This window comes from Salvelinus namaycush, chromosome 16 (genome assembly GCF_016432855.1).
Source record: "Salvelinus namaycush isolate Seneca chromosome 16, SaNama_1.0, whole genome shotgun sequence".
Taxonomy (NCBI): Eukaryota; Metazoa; Chordata; class Actinopteri; order Salmoniformes; family Salmonidae; genus Salvelinus; species Salvelinus namaycush.
Window position 1 is genome coordinate 13,247,883 of NC_052322.1, and position 19,124 is coordinate 13,267,006.

Here is a 19,124-nt window from a genome sequence, read left to right on the forward strand (position 1 = left end):
GGGAGGGGCGTAGAGAAGGAGAGAGGGAGTGACTCGCTGTAGGAGGTGAAGCAAGGAGTGAGTGAGCTTTGCAGTGAGGGAGGGAGTGAGTGAGAGGGGAAAATTATGCTGAGAGAGCGACAGAGAGCAAATAAGAGATATACAGCAGATGGGAAAATGTCAGATATGAGAAAAGGGAGATCTCTCAACTCCAGATAACATGAAGACAGATATTAGAGAGGAGCGGGAGGAGACTGAGATGGAGAAGAAGAGTGAGGGAGATGGAGGCGATGAGAGGCGAAGGTAGAAAGAAGAAGTAGAGCGAGATGAACGAGAGGGAGTTAACGGAGAGAGATTCGGAGTGGGGGATGGATCGGGGGAAGGGTGAAATATTGCTGCATGCTGTGGCTTGAGTTAAGGGGTTGCCATGGTGATGACAGGGTGAGAAAGGGGGAGGGCGGTATTGATTCCTTGCATTGGTACACAGTGCAGAAATGAACACTGACAGTTGCATACATACTCAAACACACACACTAAAACAAACAGAATGAGTCATGCGATGGTGTGCTACAGATCTCCACCAGCCCTTTAAGTCAACACACACTCCCATGCTTACCAACCAGTTAACAGCATCATCCTGATCCTAGCCCTGCAGCCTAGCTAGTTCAGTTCACCACCATGCAAACTACCTGCCTCCTCTTTTATTGTCTCTGAAAAGCATTTGAATGGCAGGCAAATCCCCTTAAACCAGCTTCAGTTGTCTGACAACATCTCAAACCACATGATCTAACGTCGGTTTAGTGGCGTGTGTGTTTGCGCGCATGTGGGCGGTTGTATTCTGTGCTGGGAAAAAACTGAGAGGCAATGTAATATTCTTATATATATATATATAAACAGGTGAAGTCGGAAGTTTACATACACTTAGGTTGGAGTCATTAAAACTTGTTTTTCAACCACTCCACAAATTTCTTGTAAACAAACTATAGTTTTGGCAAGTCGGTTAGGACATCTACTTTGTGCATGACACAAGTCATTTTCCCAACAATTGTTTACAGACAGATTATTTCACTTTTTGCATCACAATTCCACTGGGTCAGAAGTTTACATACACTATGACTTTGCCTTAAACAGCTTGGAAAATGATGTCATGGCTTTAGAAGCTTCTGATAGACTAATTGACATAATTTGAGTCAATTGGAGGTGTACCTGTGGATGTATTTCAAGGCCTACTTTCAAACTCAGTGCCTCTTTGCTTGACATCATGGGAAAATGAAAAGAAATCAGCCAAAACCTCAAGAAAACAATTGTAGACCTCCACAAGTCTGGTTCATCCTTGGGAGCAATTTCCAAACGCCTGAAGGTACCACGTTCATCTGTACAAACAATAGTACGCAAGTATAAACACCATGGGACCACGCAGCCGTCAAACCGCTCAGGAAGGAGATGCGTTCTGTCTCCTAGAAATGAACGTACTTTGGTGCGAAAAGTGCAAATCAATCCCAGAACAACAGCAAAGGACCTTGTGAAGATGCTGGAGGAAATGGGTACAACAGTATCTATATCCAGGGTAAAACGAGTCTCTTATCGACGAACCTGAAAGGCCGCTCAGCAAGGAAGAGGCCACTGCTCCAAAACTGCCATAAAAAAGCCAGACTACGGTTTGCAACTGCACATGGCGACGAAGATCATACTTTTTTGAGAAATGTCCTCTGGTCTGATGAAACAAAAATGGAACTGTTTGGCCATAATGACCATCGTGATGTTTGGAGGAAAAAGGGAGAGGCTTACAAGCCGAAGAACATCATCACAACCGTGAAGCACTGGGGTGGCAGCATCATGTTGTGGGGGTGCTTTGCTGCTGGAGGGACTGGTGCACTTCACAAAATAGATGGCATCATGAGGTAGGAAAATAATGTGGATATATTGAAGCAACATCTCAAAACATCAGGCAGGAAGTTAAAGCTTGGTCCCAAATGGGTCTTCCAAATGGACAATGACCCCAAGCGTACTTCCAAAGTTGTGGCAAAATGGCTTAAGGACAACAAAGTCAAGGTATTGGAGTGGCCATCACAAAGCCCTGACCTCAATCCCATAGAAAATTTGTGGGCAGAACTGAAAAGCGTGTGCGAGCAAGGAGGCCTACAAACCTGACTCAGTTACATCAGCTCTGTCAGGATGAATGGGCCAAAATTCACCCAATTTATTGTGGGAAGCTTGTGGAAAGCTACCCGAAACGTTTGACCCAAGTTAAACAATTTAAAGGCAATGCTACCAAATACTAATTGAGTGTATGTAAACGTCTGACCCACTGGGAATGTGATGAAAGAAATAAAAGCTTAAATAAATCATTCTCTCTACTATTATTCTGACATTTCACATTCTTAAAATAAAGTGGTGATTCTAACTGACCTAAAAGAGGGAATTTTTACTGGGATGAAATGTCAGGAATTGTGAAAAACTGAGTTTAAATGTATTTGGCTAAGGTGTATGTAAACTTCCGACTTCAACTATATATATATATATATATATATGTATGTATGTATGTATATCTTTTAACCCCTGTTTTCTCCCCAATTTTGTGGTATCCAATTGGTAGTTAGTCTTGTCTCATCGCTGCAACTCCGGTACGGACTCAGGAGAGGCGAAGGTCGAGAGCCGTGTGTCCTCTGAAACACAACCCAACCAAGCCGCACTGCTTCTTAACACAAATCCCACCTAACCCGGAAGCCAGCCGCACCAATGTGTCGGAGGAAACACTATGCACCTGGCATCAGTGTCAGCGTGCACCGCGCCCGGCCCGCCACAGGAGTCGCTAGTGCGCAATGGGACAGGGACATCCCTGCCGGCCAAACCCTCCCCTAACCTGACGACGCTGGGCTAATTGTGTGCCGTCCCATGGGTCTCCCGGTCGCGGCCGACACTGCCTGGACTCGAAACCCAGAATCTCTAGTGGCACAGCTAGCACTGTGATGCAGTGCCTTAGACCACTGCGCCACTCGGGAGGCTGTAGCGTAATATTCTGTGGTGCAGATGAAGATGAATGAGAGGAGAGTGGCAATAGTGCTGGTGGGGCGTTCTCCTCTGAGCTGTCACACACACACAAGCACGCATACGCTCGCACACATTGTACTTTCCACCCATCTCTCTCCCTCCCTCCCATCGTCCCTCCATCTTTCTCTCAATAGACTGCCTGAACAGATGTAGGATCTTAATTTCGATTGCCCTTTTGCTGGAAAACAGGAAATGTAAAACATGTAGTGTATTTGAGGTTTAAAAAGGCTTCTGAAGTTTGAAATTTCCACTTTGAAATTTCAGACTTAATTTCCCTTAAGAAAAAAATGATCAAACCCTACAAAAAATATAATACACATAATAATAAATATTTCCTCTTGCTACAGGATTATTTTCCTGCCGTAGGATCTTAATTTGATCCGGATTTCTACATCTGTAAGTGGAGGTATATCTCCTCTCTTCCTCAATTCGCTCTCCTCCTTTCCTCTCTATTCCCACCAGGCGTGTCTGTGTGATTAGATCAGAAGCACTAAGTGCTGCTCGTGCAACTTTTAACAAAGTCAATGGGGCTAGCAGAGGACAAGTACTATCTGTCTGACCTGGTTAATCGCTATGTGATGATGATGAAAGTCAAGCCAGAGCAGTTTTTCTAGATATCCTCCTGTTGGGTTTATTGGTCTGATGCGATTTCTGGAAATATACTGTATATATGGAAAATGGTTGTAAGTTTTCTGACTGGAACTACAAAAAATGCGATTCGTGACATTTTGAAAGGTAGGATGATGGTAAAGGGTTTATTGGCTTAATATGATATGGTTGTAGGTTTTCTGGGATTACTTTAGCTAACGTCATTCTAGAGATTATTAAAGGCAGGATGGGGATTTGTTCTTTGAAATAGTCATATTATGTAGGGTAATAGTTTTTCTGGAGCTACTGTAAAACGTGTCATTTTAAATTGTAGTTTAAGGAAGGGTGGAGGATTTTCTGGTTCTATGAATCTGCCCTGATAAGTATCCCTTCCGTTTTGCGTCTCTGTTTATCAAGGTATTTAAACAGGGATTGCAATCATGTGATCACGTATTCATTTATGTTGCATCGTCTCCTGTGTGTGCCTGCATACGTTGGTGTGCGCCAGTATGCGTATGTGTGTCAGATAGACGGGCATGCCCATGCGCCGCACAGCATGCGTCTCCGTGCGTGCCTGTCCGTGCGTGTCATTTTCCTGGTAGTTTGGCCACTGAGCCTCCATGCAAATGTTGTAGAAAAGCTCTCCTCCTCCTGACCTTGTCCTGCCTACAGCTCATTTCCATGTGGCGGTTGAGGGGGAATTGACTGCGATTAAGTCTAATCTAGCTAGACCTTGCAAATGTTACCGACGTACGATCGTCCAAGAGTTAAGCTGGAGGGGAAGCATATGCTTGACAATGAGCTGTGTGAAATAGAGCAGTTTTAAGGTCATACGAAGCACACACACAAAAAAGAAACATTCACACTGAATAAATGTCCCGCCCAAAATGTCTAACTCTCTAAAGGTAAGAAAGAAAAGATCAAAATGCATGACTACATCAATTATTTTTCTATTTAACCTTTATACTATAAGGTTTAGTCCCACTGGGATTAGATATCATTTGCAAGAGAATCGTGCAGATATTCCTGGAGAAAACAAAACCCCACTCATCACCCCAGTTGCTGATAGTTGGTCTGCCTCTATAAGAGTGATGTGATTACGGGGCGGCTGGGCGGCCTTACGTGACCTTGGTGTCTCAGAGCGTCTCAGATGGCTGACCTGTTGTGTGTAGGGGTTAAAGGCTACAGGTCACAGTCTTAAGGGGTGACATCATCCGTCCCCCTGCCTAGTCCTCTCCCCAGGGCGTGTCTAGCGTGGCGGTGGTCCCTGTGGAAACAAGTGTGTGTGTGCATGTGCGCGCGCCTTGCGTGTCACACCAGGTGGTGGCGGTGGCAGCTGTGTGTTCCGTTCCACGCCACGGGCCACTTATCACCTAACCCTGGGGACACACACACACCATGCAACCTACACATACACACACTCACACTATACAATGCTGGTTGTTCTCACGGCCTGTTCTCACTGCTCAGTGCTGTAGCCCCAATTCTCAGCCAAAGTGTTCAACATAGGTAACAGGTCCTTCATCTCGTGATGTTGGTTACTGCTCTTCCAGCTCCTGTTTTTCGGGTCCTTATTGTTTTCTATGGTATTCTGTGTGAGCGCTGTAACAATTTACCTTGACTATATATCCACGACGCATCTATTCATTACACATCTATAAGCATTTCATGAACGTATCATCACAGGTCCAAACCGCATTATTAAAGGGTAATGAAATATATCCATAGCATGTCCATAACGCATTCATGTCATGCTATGCAAGAGCTCATCTTTAGGTATCTTAATAGATGCATCATTACAATGACATAGGGTTATCCTTATGGCTGTTCTGAAATGTGCTTCTGCCATACCGGTGTTAGTGGATATGTCAATAAGCCAAACCACGGTACCTTGAGTGCTGTTGTGTCATTTGGCTGTTGTTATGGGGGTGTAAATGACAGTGTTATTTATGGTTTCGGTGTCTGGTTGGTTGGTTTAGTGTTGTTCCTTCTCTCCCACTGTTGTGCTGTCTGTCCGGCTGATGTTAGTACTAACGCTGTGAGATACGGTGAAGCCGACGTCAGCTATTCTCCCTGGCCTACTCTGACAGACACTGTGTCAACTGATTCTACCTTTAGCTCCTCCTCTCAGCCCTCCCTCTTCTCCTTCTCTCCTCCCTTGCTCTTCTCCTCCTCTCCTCCCTCGCTCTTCTCCTTCTGTCCTCTCAACCCTCAGCAAACAATGGGTGTGTGTGTCTTTTTTAAGAACGGAATCAAAAACAAAATTTGAAGTAAATAGTTACCATCTGAACCAGACAAACAACTAGGCTGTTTGCTCCGACCGGGGAGGAAGAGAGGGGGAGGTAGGGAGAGACAGAAGGAGAGTAGAGGGTGGATGAGCGAGAGAAAGGGAGAGGGGGAAGCGTCAGTAGGAGGAGAGGTAGAGTGAGGTAGAGAAAGAGTGAAGGAAGGGGAGAGAGAGAGAGAGAGAGAGAGAGAGAGAGAGAGAAGGTCACTGGTAATGGGTTTTCTGCTTAATTTCATAATGTCATGATTGCTCCTATTTACCCAGGCTAAAGTTGACAAAGGCCCAGGCGTTAGGATGAGGCCTGTTTTGTTCAGTGTGCCACCCACCTCGGTCCTGGCCTATCTGTAGGTCTCATTACGGCTTGTTATTGGCTACTGGATGGGGTTGGATGTTCTGTATGCCACCATCTCTCTGTACTGTACTTCCTGGACTATGACTGTACATATTAATGGCCTGTCTCCACCGCTCGTTATGGGTTTCTGTATGGCCTCCACAGTACATAATGTATCTCTACACCTTATTATGGGCCATACTATCTCTGTTGTATGGAGCTTTACATATTCCCTATTTAATACTGTGTATGTACTGTACTAGTCTACCTGGCTCGTTGTATTTATCCCATTCATTGTGCAGGTCATGTACATTAGTTTCCCGGTCCGATCATATGAGCAGCCATTTAGTCTGGATGTGCTTGCTGGATTCATGTTTTGCAGAGTGTGTGTGTGTGTGTGTGTGTGTGTGCGCGCGCGTGTGTGTTGAGCCTCATCTCCATGGCAGCTAGGGTGTGTCAGTCTGCAATTAGGGAGCGTGTCCTACGGCAGCGTGTACATCCCAAATGGCACCCTATTTCCTACACAGGGTGCTACTTTTAACCCAGGCTCATAGGGCGCTAGTCAAAAGAAGTGCACTATTTAGGGGATATGGTGCCATTTGCGACGCAGCCAGAGTGTCTCTCTGATGATGACACTAACGAGACCCACCGGCTGGAAATGGCTGGTTTGTTCCATGCCTTGACAGCTTTTCATTTTGCCTCCACATCCAATGCATTTTAATCACAGTATTTCCATGCATGTTTATTAAGCTCTTCCCCAGTTTTTATAAGCACAACAATTTGTCTGTCCCCCCCCCCCCCCCCCCCCCACACACACACACAGTCATTCTTAGTGACTGAATCTGTTTCCGGATCTACGTTATAGCAACCTCGGCGATCACTGATGATCTTATTCTAACTACCTCATCCTTCCGACTACCGCCAAACGTCATCTTTATGCCTGTCACGTGATCAATTATCACTCTAGAGCCCAGGCCTATCTGACCAGAGGATTGTCTGACCTGGTGACTGGCACGTTGACAGCTGATCTGCTGATACGCACCAGGCCTACACAGACACGTCTAGGGATTAAGATGCACTATATTACATGGAGTCACACTACACAGTATAACACATACATCGAGTGTACAAAACATCCATGACATAGACTGACCAGGTGAATCCGGGTGAAATCTATCATCCCTTATTGATGTCACTTGTTAAATCCACTTCCGTCGGTGTAGATGAAGGAGAGGAGACAGTTTAAAGATGGATTTTGAAGCCTTGAGACAATTGGGACATGGATTGTTCAAGTTCTCATTTACGACTGCGACCTGGCCAAGATAAAGCGAAGCAGTGCGACACAAACAACAACACAGAGTTACACATGGAATAAACAAAACGTACAGTCAATAATACAGTAGAGAGAAAAAAAGAAAGTCTATATACAGCGTGAGGCTGTTCTGAGGGCAAAAAAGGGGGGAGTGCGACTCAATATTAGGAAGGTGTTCTTAATGTTTTGTCCACTCCGTGTATACTGATGAAGAGAGACACACAAAGACATGAAGACACAGAGAGACATGATACACTAACTAATACATAAAGATACATGGAGGGAACATGATAGACACTAGTACACTCAACCCAGGTCTTTTATGCAATCTAATGACTTTTGAAACATAGGATTTATAGATTTTTCTTTCTTTCTTTCTTTTTCAACATTTCTTGTTTGTTTGATTAATTGACTTGTTTCTAGATGGTTTTTTTCTTCTTTCTTTCTCTTTTCTTTCTTCCCTTGTTCCTTTCCTTTCTTCTTCTCTCCCATCAGGCCGTGCTCAACATGTATCCCCTCTCCTCTCCTCGTCCACCCCGTCCACATGTACAACCCCACTCTCCTCTACCCTTCTCCTTTCCTCTCTCCTCCCCCTCCTTTCATCCTCCTCTCCTCTCCTCCTTTCCGAAGCCCACTGTTCTCTTAATGAGTCCACTCCTTCACTTGAATTATTCATCCCTTCTTTTATTCTCTCCATTCCTCTGCTCCCCCTATATTGTCTTGAGGGGGAAAACATCAATAAGTAAACAAACCAGCCGGCAGTAGCTCCCCCTATTCTGCAGTGAAGACAGACAGTATAGACTATAGGATGGAGGGTGAGAGACAGCGAGAGAGAGAGAGAGAGAACGAAAGAAAGTCTGGGAGCGAGTTGGTGAGCGGTAAAAGAGACTGAAAGAGTGTGTGTGTGTGTGTGTGTGTCTGAGACTTTGTCTGCTTGCATGTACATGTGACTATGAGTGATAACTGCTAACCGGGAGGGAGCATGTTGGTTGTCCGTACGTGTGTATGAATAACTGAATTTCCATGTGGAGTCAGGAGGGGGGGGATGCTGTTGCTATGTGGAGAGAGACCCCGTTGTCATGACAACATGGAAGGAGTGGGTGGAGTGGGCTGAAGTGGGTCCCACCTGACAACCTTTATTTTCTCCAGCTTTTTGTCACTCCTGTATTAGCCCTTAACCCTGACAAGCCAGAGGGAGTACAGGCTTTTAGAGGGGAGAGAGGGATTGGGAAAATGAGAGAGGGGGGAGGGAGATAGTTAGAGGAGAGAGAGTATATAATCACACCATATGACATCCAACAGCAGTAACTGGAATGTGTGTTGAGCTTCTAACCGTGTTATTTATCTACACAACTGTTGGTCGGTCTGTTTGTAGATGAGCTTCTATATGTCATTTAGAGTGTGTTCTTTTTTTCTTGTAACCTTTCATTTACATTTAACTGTCACCTCTGCTGTTCTTCAGCCATATGTTATATTGCCCTTTAAATGCAGAGGAAAGCACAGGCATATTAAAGAGATATTGGAGTCGGTTCTTCATGTCGTAAAGAAACCCCCTTTCCAATAAAGTTGGATGATATTGAAGGAATCAGTTTTGTCCAAGGCAATTTGGTCAGAGGAGTGTATTAGAGGATGGAGAGATGGAGAGATGGAAGGGTCAGAGCAAAGTGTTGAATATAGACAAAGGATGGAGAGATGGATGGAGGGGTGAGAATTGTATTGTGAAAGCAAGGGGGGTGAAAATAAAAACCTTTCAAGCCTAGTGTCGCGTATCTGGAGGGTTGATAGTGGTAGAAGAGGAAGAAGGAGAGGAAGATTGTTAAAAAGGTGACAAGGAAATTGGCACTCTTCTCTCTTTGACAGGCTCTACTATAGTGCTCGACCCGAAGAACAGATAGAGTCTGTCCCAAATGGCACCCTATTCCCTAGCACATAGTGCACTACTTTTGACCAGAGCCATATGGGCCCTGGTCAAAAGTAGTGCACTGTTAAGGGAATCGGGTGCCATTTGGGTCCACAATCATCATACAAAAACAGAGTAGATCTGATCCATTAATGTTATCTTTCGTTAGTGCTACGCGCACGCACGCAGGCAGGCAGGCAGGCAGGCAGGCAGGCAGGCAGGCAGGCAGGCAGGCAGGCAGGCAGGCAGGCAGACAGACAGACAGACAGACAGACAGACAGACAGACAGACAGACAGACAGACAGACAGACAGACAGACAGACAGACAGACAGACAGACAGACAGACAGACAGACAGACAGACAGACAGACAGACAGACAGACAGACAGACAGGAGGTTGGTGGCACCTTAACTGAGGAGGACGGGGCTCGTGGTAACGGCTGGAGTGGAATACATGGAATAGAATCAAATACATCGAACGCATAGTTTCCGTGGTTTCCATGTGTTTGATGCCATTCCATTCGCTCCATTCCGGGCCATTATTATGAGCCGTCCTCCCCTCGGCAGCCTCCTGTGACACACAGTAAGACATGACAGAGTAGTAGTAACCATAATTTCTGCCACAGAAGGAGTAGACACAGGTAGGGAGGTGATACAAGTATTATTTCACCAGGCGGAGAGCTCTGAGTGTAGTCTCACTGCAACAGTCTCATGTATTAAACATGACCCTGCCAGAGAGAGGGGGAGAGAGGGGGAGAGAAACAGACAGACAGATAGGAGAGTGGCAAGTACAGTACATGTGATCGGTCTAGCACTAAACCAAATATATGGTGAATATGAACTATTTATGTGGATGAATTTGGGGCAAATGTACCCCTGCCAGACAGACTGGGAGAGAGAGAGAGGGAGGCAGGTACAGTATAGGTCCGGGTCTGGGGACCAAACCAAATACATGGTGAACCGAACGCCGCTGGTGAGTATGAATTATGAATTTGGGTGAATTTGGGGCAAATTGACGCGACAGGAAGGAGAAGGTGATAAATAATTTACTCTACAGGGGGTCCCTGAATTACTGTTGCCCCCATCCCATGTGGTCCCGTGTCCGTCCCCCCCCTCTCCTCCTCCTCTCCTCTCGTCTTCCACCACATCCACAAGATGTCCCGTGTCCCTCCCCCCTTTCCTCCTCCTCTCCTCTCTGCCTTTACCCAATCCACAACATTTTCCGTGTCCGTAACCCTCCTCTCCTATTTTGTCCTGTCGGTTGACCCCCCTAATCGCTCCGTCTCTCTCTCTTTGCTCTCATTGCCCGGTGAGTGAAACCTGTTCACTGCCCGTCTTTCCCTCCATCGTCTAATCCTCTCACTCCATTTCTCTCTGATTCTAAATCCCTTCCTCACACTTTGTCCTCCTCTCTGTCTCTTTCGCTCTCTTGATTTTCCAGACAGACAGACCCTGAGGCAAGGAGGGGTAAAGGGGGGGGGCAGGTATTCATTTATTTCATCCTCTCTTTCGTCCCCCCTCCTCCCTCCCTCCCCCCTACACATCTTCACACAGCTTGAGGTGTTAAATATTTAAAGAGAAGCCATGACAGGACACAGGACCTGCGAACACACACACACACACGCACACACACACACATATACACACACCCCCCCCTTGCCAAATGTGTAGACACAGGGGCACACACATACACACACACAAAAGTGGAATACTATAACGAAGTACGGTCAGGTACTGGATCTGACTGTTTAGAAGTTCTTACTGCGTTGAAATAGGCTACCTGAATCAGCTGTATTAAGGGCATTCACATTTTTTAGAAGAGTGAGTTAAGAGTGAGTTTATTCATGATATCTGGCACAGTATTGCCACGGCAACAGCTTTCGGCCAGTAACAAATAAACCAGGGAGGAGCTTTTTCATGAATAGATTCATATTGTGGAGCTAACAAAAATGTTATCTTAACTATTAAACACTGTGATTTTTGGGGGATGCTGAGCTGTTGTATTGTAGAATATGTGTTATTGCTATAATACACAGAATATGATGGACTCAAATGGCTCCATCCTGTGTTCCCCTTCCACCCTGCAGGTTGACGTTTATTGTCATGAATCTCGCCCTGGAGGCAGAACTGAGCAATTTCCGCTCGATGGGCCAGCAGCTATATCGTAAAAATTCATGAAAACAAAAATGTCCTTTTTGGTCTTGATTTTACGGTTATGGTCAGGCATGAGGGTTAGCAGTTTGGTTAAGGTTAGGGTTAGGTTTAAAATCTGACTTTTTGGCTGTGCCAGCTAGTGACCACTCTGCAGAGCTGCCTCCAGGGCAAGATTCATGACAATAAATGCCAATCTGCCCCTCCCTCCCTCTTTTCTCCCTCCTCTATCCATCCTGTCTTTGATAAGAGGGCGGTTGAACGTGCTTCAGTTCTGTCAATGCTGCTTCAATAACCAGAGAGCCCATTGACAGGCTGGCAGGGCCAACAGGCTTCCACTGATTGTAGCTGCCAGCTACTTACTAATGTTAATCACTGGCTTTTACAGCAGAGAGGCGCCATTTCAGATATAATGTATGACAGAGTGAACACACAGACAAGAGCTTGATGCAGTCGGAACCAGGGCTACAATTATACAGGCGTACAATATATTATTATTGTATTGTATCAAATAGCACGTATAGACCAATACATTGCCACTTGCTTTGGCATGCATTATCTGTTGCTTTTTTTGTGTGGAGGGCAGGCCATACATGCCTTAGATATTTTGTAGATAGCAGCTATTTTGAACAAGGATTCCAATGACTGTGATGTGTTGTTGTTTTTGCCTACCTTAGTTGAATGACTGTGATGTCGCTGTCTTTGCCTACCTTAGTTGAATGACTGTGATGTCGCTGTCTTTGCCTACCTTAGTTGAATGACTGTGATGTCGCTGTCTTTGCCTACCTTAGTTGAATGACTGTGATGTCGCTGTCTTTGCCTACCTTAGTTGAATGACTGTGATGTCGCTGTCTTTGCCTACCTTAGTTGAATGACTGTGATGTCGCTGTCTTTGCCTACCTTAGTTGAATGACTGTGATGTCGCTGTCTTTGCCTACCTTAGTTGAATGACTGTGATGTCGCTGTCTTTGCCTACCTTAGTTGAATGACTGTGATGTCGCTGTCTTTGCCTACCTTAGTTGAATGTGCTGGCTGTAAGTCGCTCTTTAGCGTCCCGCTAAATGACCTAATTGTAGATATCGCATAGCCTTTACATTCTCTCTTGCCCTGGCATTTTGATTTTGTGTTGTCCCCTCCCCTCTAGCAAAATGCCTCAGTGCGCCACGTCAATTATGTATCAGGCTAGCAAGTCACACTAAATTGATGTATGTTGATCTGGATTGTTGCCTCATTATTTGATTCACAGCTAGCTTGTGGCCAGTTTGCCTCTAGAAGACTGTTGCTGCGCCACTCCCTCACATAGTACATCTTCATCGTCTGGTTTCTCTGTCCGTCTGTCCGTCTGTCCGCCTGCCCCTCTCTCTCTCTCTCTGTCTCTCTTCTGAAAGACTATCACAGCATGACGTCTCCTTTCAGAGATTGAATGACGTTGGATCGATGATGACACCATCGGACGTGTCTGTAGACTCCTATGGCGTTAATAGTTTTTCAGACAGCCCTTACATGGTACGTGAGCCAACTGTGGTTGCTCTATTGTCTATTGTGGTCCTGTGTGGCTCAGTCGGTAGAACATGGCGCTTGCACCGCCAGGGTTGTGGGATCGATTCCCGGTACCACCCATACGTAAAATGTATTCATGCCTTATATCATGACACCTCCCTTCAACTATAGATTAAATAAAGTTGGATGACACCAGACCTGATAACAGATTTCCAAACAGCCCTTACACGGCTAAGGTTACCCAGACCTCCCAGCTGTAGTCTCTATTGTGCCTGCTGACCTCTGCCCTGAGCCAACGAGGCAGGTAACAGGGCTAAGATTGGATCAGCTGCAGCTGCAGAAAGTCAGACAGAGACACTGGGATTGACAGAGGTGGTGAAATCAGCCATCTGTCTGTTGTCTCAGAATCAATCACCCCTGTGATAAGGGAAGTGACCGTACAGCCTAGACAGGGTGTGTGTGTGTGGGAGGTGTGTGTGTGCGTGCTAGTGAGAGAGAGACAAAGCGAAGGAGAAGTGCGTCTGTGTGGAATCGCAGCGTGTTTGGGTGGAGTTCTCAGTGTTCAGTCTCATTACTCGGGAAGATGACACGCCTCCCTTCTTTCTCTCCCGTCCTTCCCCTCTGCCCCCCTCCAATTGCCCACCTAACCCATTATAGTGTTCCCCTTTACTGCCTTTATGTACTCACTACTATTAGGGCCCTGCCTTCTGACTGAGACCCACTGGAGCATGCCCCTTTATCTGTGTTGTCAGCCGTGTGTGTGTCTTTCTCGGTTTAGAGATGTGTGTGTGTGTTAGGGTTTACTTGGCAATGAAGTGCCCTGGCTCAGCCGCGTGCAGTTCGTCGGTGGCATTCATCGTTGGGCGCTCCACTCAGCACCCTCTCAGCGACACCTTATCATGTTAACTGTGTGTCTCTGAGGCTGTGTGTCTGTACTAATACCCACAGCAGTTCCAGCTCTGCTCTGTTCCATTCATCCTGTGCTAATGGAATTTGTTAAAGGCCAGCCCAGACTAGCCCGTCTGGTAATTGGGCCCCCGAACCCCCCTATGAGAGGCACTCTGATCAGCCAGTACTAATATCACACAGCCTGACAGAGGAGAGGTGTGTGTGTGTGTGTGTGTGTGTGTGTGTGTGTGTGTGTGCATGACAGCAGAGAGAGTTCACACATTGATTGGGAGACCTGGTGTGTGATTTTGTGGAGGGGGGGGGGGGGTTTACCGTCACAGCTGTCACCTTCCATCACACCACCTCCCCAACACACCCCCTTCCTTCACCCCCTCTTTTACCACCCTATAATCTTCCCCTTCTCCTCTCCCTCATGAACAGAGTTGCCCTCTCTCCTCTCCTCTTTCTCCTCTCTTCCTCTCTCTTCCTCTCCCCCTTCTCTTTACCACTCTACAACCTTCCCTCTCTCCTCTCTCTCATTCTCGACTCTCTTCTCCTCCTCTCTTCCTTCGATTCCTCTCTCTCTAGCCTCTCTTCCCCCCACCCCTCTCTATACCACCCTCCAACCTCCCCAAGGTCACCCATCTATCTAGTTTGGCGTTGCCAGTTAACAGTGGTGTGAAGAGCCAATACTCTCCTACACACACACACACACACACACACTGCACCCCTCCCCACCACACACACCTTCCATCACTCCCTCCCCAAACAGACCCCTCCATTCCTCCCATCTCCCCCCGTTGTCCCTCCTCTCCTCCACCCACTCTGTCATTCCCTAGCTGTTGTAGGTCTGATAGGTGAAGTGACTCTCTAATGGACCATTTACCACTGATGTTATTCGTTTAAACTGGCTCATTGGGTGTGTTTCACTTCTATTTGTTGTTCTCTTATTTTAAACGTAGTCATTCTCAGTTGATTTAGATGTATTCTCTCAGAGTTTGGAGTTGGAATCGCTAAAATGCTTTTCACTCCTTCTACCACCTTTCCCAGATATTGTTGAGTCCATTCTTTCTCAGTTATTTTCTTAGTGCTTGGAATCCCTGAAATGTTTTACCTAGTATTTTTCTTTGGTTGCCAGATATTGTTGAATCGTGTCAGTTGAGAATGGTGGGAGGAAAAATTTGAGGACATGCTTATTGTAACGACTGGAACGGAATGAATGGAATGGTATCAAACACATGGTTTCTGTGTGTTAGATTGATACCGTTCCATTAATACCATTGCGGCTGTTACAAGGAGCCCGTCGTCTGCGTCAGTGTGACTGACTGACCAGCAGCCATTGCTGGAGAAGATAACAGAGAATACTAATCACTATTCCTTTGCATCCCTTGTTTCTCTTCCTTCCCCCTCTTTTTTCCCCCACCATCTTCCCCCTCTCCTCTCTCCTCTCCCTCGTGCTGGGTTGCCCTCTCTCTTTCTCTCTCCCCCCGTCTCCTCTCTTCCTTCACTTCCTCTCGCCCCCTCTCTCTGTACCACCCTCCAACCTTCCCCCTCTCCCCAAGGTCGCCCATCACTCTAGTTTGGCTTTGCCAGCTAACAGTGGGTTGTAGGTGCCAAAACTCTCTCTCTCTCACACACACACACACACACACACACACACACACACACACACACACACACACACACACACACACACACACACACACACACACACTGTTGTGTGTAGAGCCAAAACTCTTCTTCAATATTGGCAGCTGCTCTTATCACCATTGATTTTGCCTGGCTTGGTAACAAGGCCAATGTCTCCCTATAATTCTCTAGCTATTGTTTCCTGTCTCTCAGTGCCTTTCCGTTGTCATGATGTACTGTTGTACTGTAGCAAATAACAATCCAACAATCTATTGTACTTCCTATTGAGCCTAGTTCAACAATCAGTCAGTGGACTGTGGTGCCGGTGGAAAGTAGGCCACGCTTTGTGGCTCTGTGTGGGCCTACTGGGCTGCCGAGGGTACAGATGGACAGACTGTGTGGCCTCCTTGCCTCCACAACATGACTGATGATAGCATCTTTAACAGCTACTTATCACCATCACAATCAGGGAGGTTAGTCTTGAGTCTTTCAATAGAGCTCAACCACTCGATCTAAATCGTTGCCAATTAGCCATGTCGTTCTGTTTTATTTTCTGTTTTCTTGTTTACCACACGCTTGTCACCGCACAGCTACAGACGTAGCCTAGACACTTGAGTTCTTCACATTTTAATAGAGCTCCAAGACGTTGTCTAATTACAAATGCCTTTTTAGTTAGCTAATCGTCTTCTGTCTATTATCGGATGTGACGCTTCATCTATCTACCTCTGTTGTCTCTGCTCCATATGGTCTCTTGGACTGTCTGTTAGTTCTCCCTCGTATTGCGGGGTTGACTCCATCTGTTTCTCTGGCTGACCACTGTCCCTTATGGAAGAACCATTGTAATTACTTAAATTTGCTTTTTTTTACTGCTAGTTCTCTTTATAGAAATGAATATGTTTGGTCTCGCTCATCTATTTATTTATTGTGTGTGTGTTAGCTCTCTGCCTGGCTCTCTCTAGTCTTTGACCACATGGTGCTGGTGCAGGGTAATTTGTCTCTCATTCTGACACATGCCCCTCCCTCTCCTCTCCTCCCTCCCTGCTCCCCCCTTCTTTTATCTTTCAGACGGAAGACAGCAGGAGGGCGTGGACCTGAGCGAAAGAGAGAGAGAGAAAAGAGAGAGAGAGAAAAGAGAGAGAGAGAAAAGAGAGAGAGAGAAAAGAGAGAGAGGCTGAAAGCAAAAGGAAACAAGGTAGAAGAAAAGGAAGAGTGGGCGTGACAACAGAGAGAGAGAGAGGCTGATACACACGCTCGCTCGGCAGGAGTGTGTCCAGATTGCCCTCTGTGTGCGTTTTGTGTGTGTTGAGCAGGTGGGACTTTGATGGGACAGTGAGCAATGCCTCGCACGCAGCGACAGCAGGTTGGCAGTAGGGGGCGACGCACTCCTCTGCCCCTCCTCCTTCTCCCTCTCTTCTCCCTCCTCCTATCCCACACTCCTCAGCTCAGCCAAGCAGCTATACACATACCTCCCAACTGTGAGTACACCTTCTTAACTTAATTCACACGTCAATGTACTTGAACAGTCGCTGCTCATAATAATGTCAAATAATGACTGAGATGTCCTCACTAGGTCGTCACACTCATCAGTATTGCAGATAGAAATGTAGTGTACAGAGCAGAACAGACTGGATTCTAAGTTCTTTCCATGGAATTTCTATCTGCATCTTTAACAATGTGGTTATGAGGTTTTGGGCGTTCAGTCTGTGGTTATATTGTATGCATACTTTGTCTATTTACTTTGGAATGGATTACCTCAACGAATTTATTAGTTATTCTATTCATCTGGTTTCCTTAGTGCAAATCAAATTATGGATTGGAGGGCCAGGGTAATTCAACAGGGAATTGAGTTATACAACAGGAAAAAGCAGGCGCAAATCCACACACACACACACACACACACACACACACACACACACACACACACACACACACACACACACACAGAAGGCAGGCAATGGGTCAGAGTTGTCTCCTCCCCTCCCACTCAATGCAATATCCGAGCATTAAAAAACAGCTGAGTTTGTGGGACTGCAGGGAAATTGATTCGGAGTGTCCTACAGCTTTGCTTTAATAGCAGACTTTGAGGAAGAATTGTGGATGCATCCTAAATGGCAAAGTATTCCCTTTTATGGCGCACTTCTTTTGACTAGAACCCTACGGGCCCCGGTCCAAACGAGTGCGAAGAATTGTGTTTGTTGCTGCGGCTGCTATTGTTGTTCTGTTATTCATCTAAGTCATGGATCAATGACTCACTCAGACCTTCACCCACTCTAACACACGTATCACTCCTATACACACATACAAGCGTTAATGCTCCCCCTGAGAATGAAGGTGTCAGTAAGAGAGGAGGGTTATGATGATGAGGAGGAAGAGGAGTGTAGGAATCAGAGGGGGAGGAGGAGAGGCAGGTTGAATAGTAACAGCGGGATGAAGAGGAAAAGGAGGGGGAGGAAGAGGAGGAGGAAGAGGATGGGGGGAGGACCAGATTGCGGGGATTGTTAAAGGTCAAGGTGTCTCCTGTTGAATTAATGAGCCTCTCTAATGTCAGTGAGAGTCACTGATACGGTCACCACAATCAATACACCATCCACATCTGAATTCATCGGCCAAACAACAACAAAAACATTGACCGAACATTGCAATCGACTAGCTTTGCGCTCGACTAGCTTTATAGCCCATGGGTGGTAACTGTTGTTTAATCATCAATTATCCCATTTTGAAATGGGGAATTTGCAGGGCAAGTGAGGGCACGTGCTGATGTGCACTGTGCGGTAGCTAAGTCCAGGCACTCTGTCTGTCTGTCTTTTCCTCTCTCTGTCATTTCCTGCCAGACTGTGTTGACTATCTAACAGACTTTCTCCTTTTCTCTCTCCCTCGCTCTCTTGCTGCTCTGCCTGCCGCTCTGGACTAACAGACCAAATAAATGAATGTAAGTGTTTCACTTCCTTCTGCTTGATGTGTGGTATTTCTGTTTGTAGAAGTGCAGCAAGAGCCCTACAGTAAACACTTTCACGATGAGGAAGATGATCAGGACTCCTGCAAACACACAGCTCACAATACAAACCATCGGCACTGCACCTTAATGAATCTCGCGTCACTGTGGCTTCTTCACTTCAGTGAGTCTATATGTGCCGGAGTCTTGTTTGCTCCCTCCCGGAGGAGGGTGATACCTACGGGAATTAAGAGGAGATGGAGGAAAAGAGGCACGCCTGTCTCTAAAATGGGACTAGTGTTGTCAGATCAAAGTAAGGGGGGCTTAAAAGAGAGTATAAAAGAGAGGAGGGAAAAATAAACAAGTGTATAAGGGAGAGGGAAATGATAGACAAGTGTAACCGCTAAAACAAGTGTAACCGCTAAAACAAGTGTAACCGCTAAAACAAGTGTAACCGCTAAAACAAGTGTAACCGCTAAAACAAGTGTAACCGCTAAAACAAGTGTAACCGCTAAAACAAGTGTAACCTAACTGTGCTTCTTCCAATAATGGAGCACTGCAGCGCCTGCAGCAGCT

The 19,124-nt window shown here is 46.1% G+C and overlaps 1 protein-coding gene across 5 annotated transcripts in view; it reads left to right on the top strand.

The window, feature by feature from the left end:
* Nucleotides 1–19,124, top strand: part of LOC120061010 (neural cell adhesion molecule L1-like) — a 106,039-nt gene that overhangs the window by 49,005 nt on the left and 37,910 nt on the right. For 3 of the 5 annotated variants that reach the window (XM_039010489.1, XM_039010490.1, XM_039010488.1), the window contains 2 exons: nt 16,682–17,091; nt 18,531–18,545. The exons of 1 other annotated variant lie outside the window; for it this stretch is intronic. In XM_039010489.1, the coding sequence (XP_038866417.1) occupies nt 16,953–17,091; nt 18,531–18,545 (154 nt within the window). In that variant the 5' untranslated portion in view covers nt 16,682–16,952. The remainder of the gene's footprint in view (nt 1–16,681; nt 17,092–18,530; nt 18,546–19,124) is intronic. One more of the 5 variants, XM_039010491.1, reaches the window with a different exon arrangement.